Here is a 1572-nt window from a genome sequence, read left to right on the forward strand (position 1 = left end):
GAGCTGGGCCATGAGCCTTACCCGCAGGTTTGGCGACGGCTACATGATCACCGTGAGGACCAGGAGCAGCCAGAGCGTGAAAGATGTGGCGCGGTTCTTCAACCGGAATTTCCCCGAGGCCGTGCTAAAGGTGGGCGCCGCCGCGGGCCGGGGAGTGGGGGGGCGCCCTGCCGGCGCCCTCTGACCTCTTGGCCTCTGAGCAGGAGCGCCACCACACGAAGGTGCAGTACCAGCTCAAGTCGGAGCACATCTCGCTGGCGCAGGTGTTCAGCAAGATGGAGCAGGTGGTGGGCGTGCTGGGCATTGAGGACTACTCGGTCAGCCAGACCACCCTGGACAACGTGAGTGCCCAGCGGTGCTGGCCGCCCTGGTTTCCCCCAACTCTGGCGCCTGCCCACCTGCGTCTGCCCACCCACTGACCCGTCCGCCAGGTGTTTGTGAACTTCGCCAAGAAGCAGAGCGACAACCTGGAGCAGCAGGAGACGGAGCCGCCCTCAGCCCTGCAGTCGCCCCTGGGCCGCCTGCTCAGCCTGCTCCGGCCCCGCCCCACCCCCACGGAGCTGCGGGCCCTGGTGGCCGACGAGCCCGAGGACCTGGACACGGAGGACGAGGGCCTCATCAGCTTCGAGGAGGAGCGGGTGAGCGGCCTGGGTCCAGCAGCCCGGGGCTGGTGGTGGGCGCCTGGGCACTCTCTCCTGAGCTTGAGGGGCGGCAGTGCCACCCCGTGCCCAGGGTGCAGCGGCGGGAGCCGGCGGGAGGAGCCAGGCCCCTGGAAACAGGGTCTCCAGGGCAGCGGGGGCGGGGCCCCGCCCGAGCCCTAAGTGGGCGGACCCTGAGGGCCGGGGGCCGGGCCTGGCCAGTGGGGATGGTGCCCGCGGCTGCAGAGTACGACCCGCCCACCGCCCGCAGGCCCAGCTCTCCTTCAACACAGACACGCTCTGCTGACCACCGCAGCCGCCCCGGGACACACTGTGGGATGGGAGTCAGGCAGTGGCCGAGGCCGCCCGTGCCCGGCTGCGCACCAGGACCCCTGGCGCCCCGCCAGCCCGCCCTCTGCCCCTGCCAGCCCGCGGCCCCCCTGACTGTGCCAAAGGCTGCCCGGCCCTGGGCTGCACCCTCACCCTGCTTTGCCTTAAAGCCTGGGGTCTGCCCAGCCCCTCGCCTCTACCCAGCCCGGCCCTGCCCAGCAGCCCTGGGTCCGGTATGCCCGCCACGCCCGCCAGCCCCTCTCCTGGCCGGGTCTCCAGAACTGAGCTGTGGCGGGGTCTGGATGGCGGCCCTGGGGGGCTGCGTGTGGGGTTGGGTGAACCCCTCCCCCAGGCGCTTATTTATTTTGCTTCAGGAAGAGGCCCCTAACCCAGTGTTGGGGGGTAGCCCCGCCTGGGAGACATCGGGTGGCAGGATGGAGAAGCTGGCCCCAGGGCCAGGTGAGGGCAGCCACCTCCCTGCCCGTCAGCTGCCCCTGCTCCCACAGCTTGGCTGCTCCGCCGGGCCTGTACAGAGCGCAGAAGTTTGTTTTAAATAAAACTGAAAAGTCTCCGTGTGTTGTGCGGGCTGGGGGCGGGCCGAGGG

At 70.1% G+C, this 1572-nt stretch overlaps 1 protein-coding gene across 1 annotated transcript in view; it reads left to right on the top strand.

Annotated features, from left to right (window-relative positions):
• The window catches only part of ABCA2 (ATP-binding cassette, sub-family A (ABC1), member 2), a gene marked incomplete at its 5' end in the record, with an annotated part of 16279 nt that extends 14740 nt beyond the window's left edge, over positions 1-1539 (top strand). The window contains 4 exons of the mRNA XM_012721160.1: positions 4-130; positions 204-341; positions 432-638; positions 910-1539. Of these exons, the coding sequence (XP_012576614.1) occupies positions 4-130; positions 204-341; positions 432-638; positions 910-945 (508 nt within the window). The remainder of the gene's footprint in view (positions 1-3; positions 131-203; positions 342-431; positions 639-909) is intronic.
• Positions 1540-1572: the final 33 nt, after the last annotated feature.

Source organism: Condylura cristata, unplaced genomic scaffold (assembly GCF_000260355.1).
Source record: "Condylura cristata isolate star-nosed mole 26May11 unplaced genomic scaffold, ConCri1.0 scaffold00006, whole genome shotgun sequence".
Lineage (NCBI taxonomy): Eukaryota > Metazoa > Chordata > Mammalia > Eulipotyphla > Talpidae > Condylura > Condylura cristata.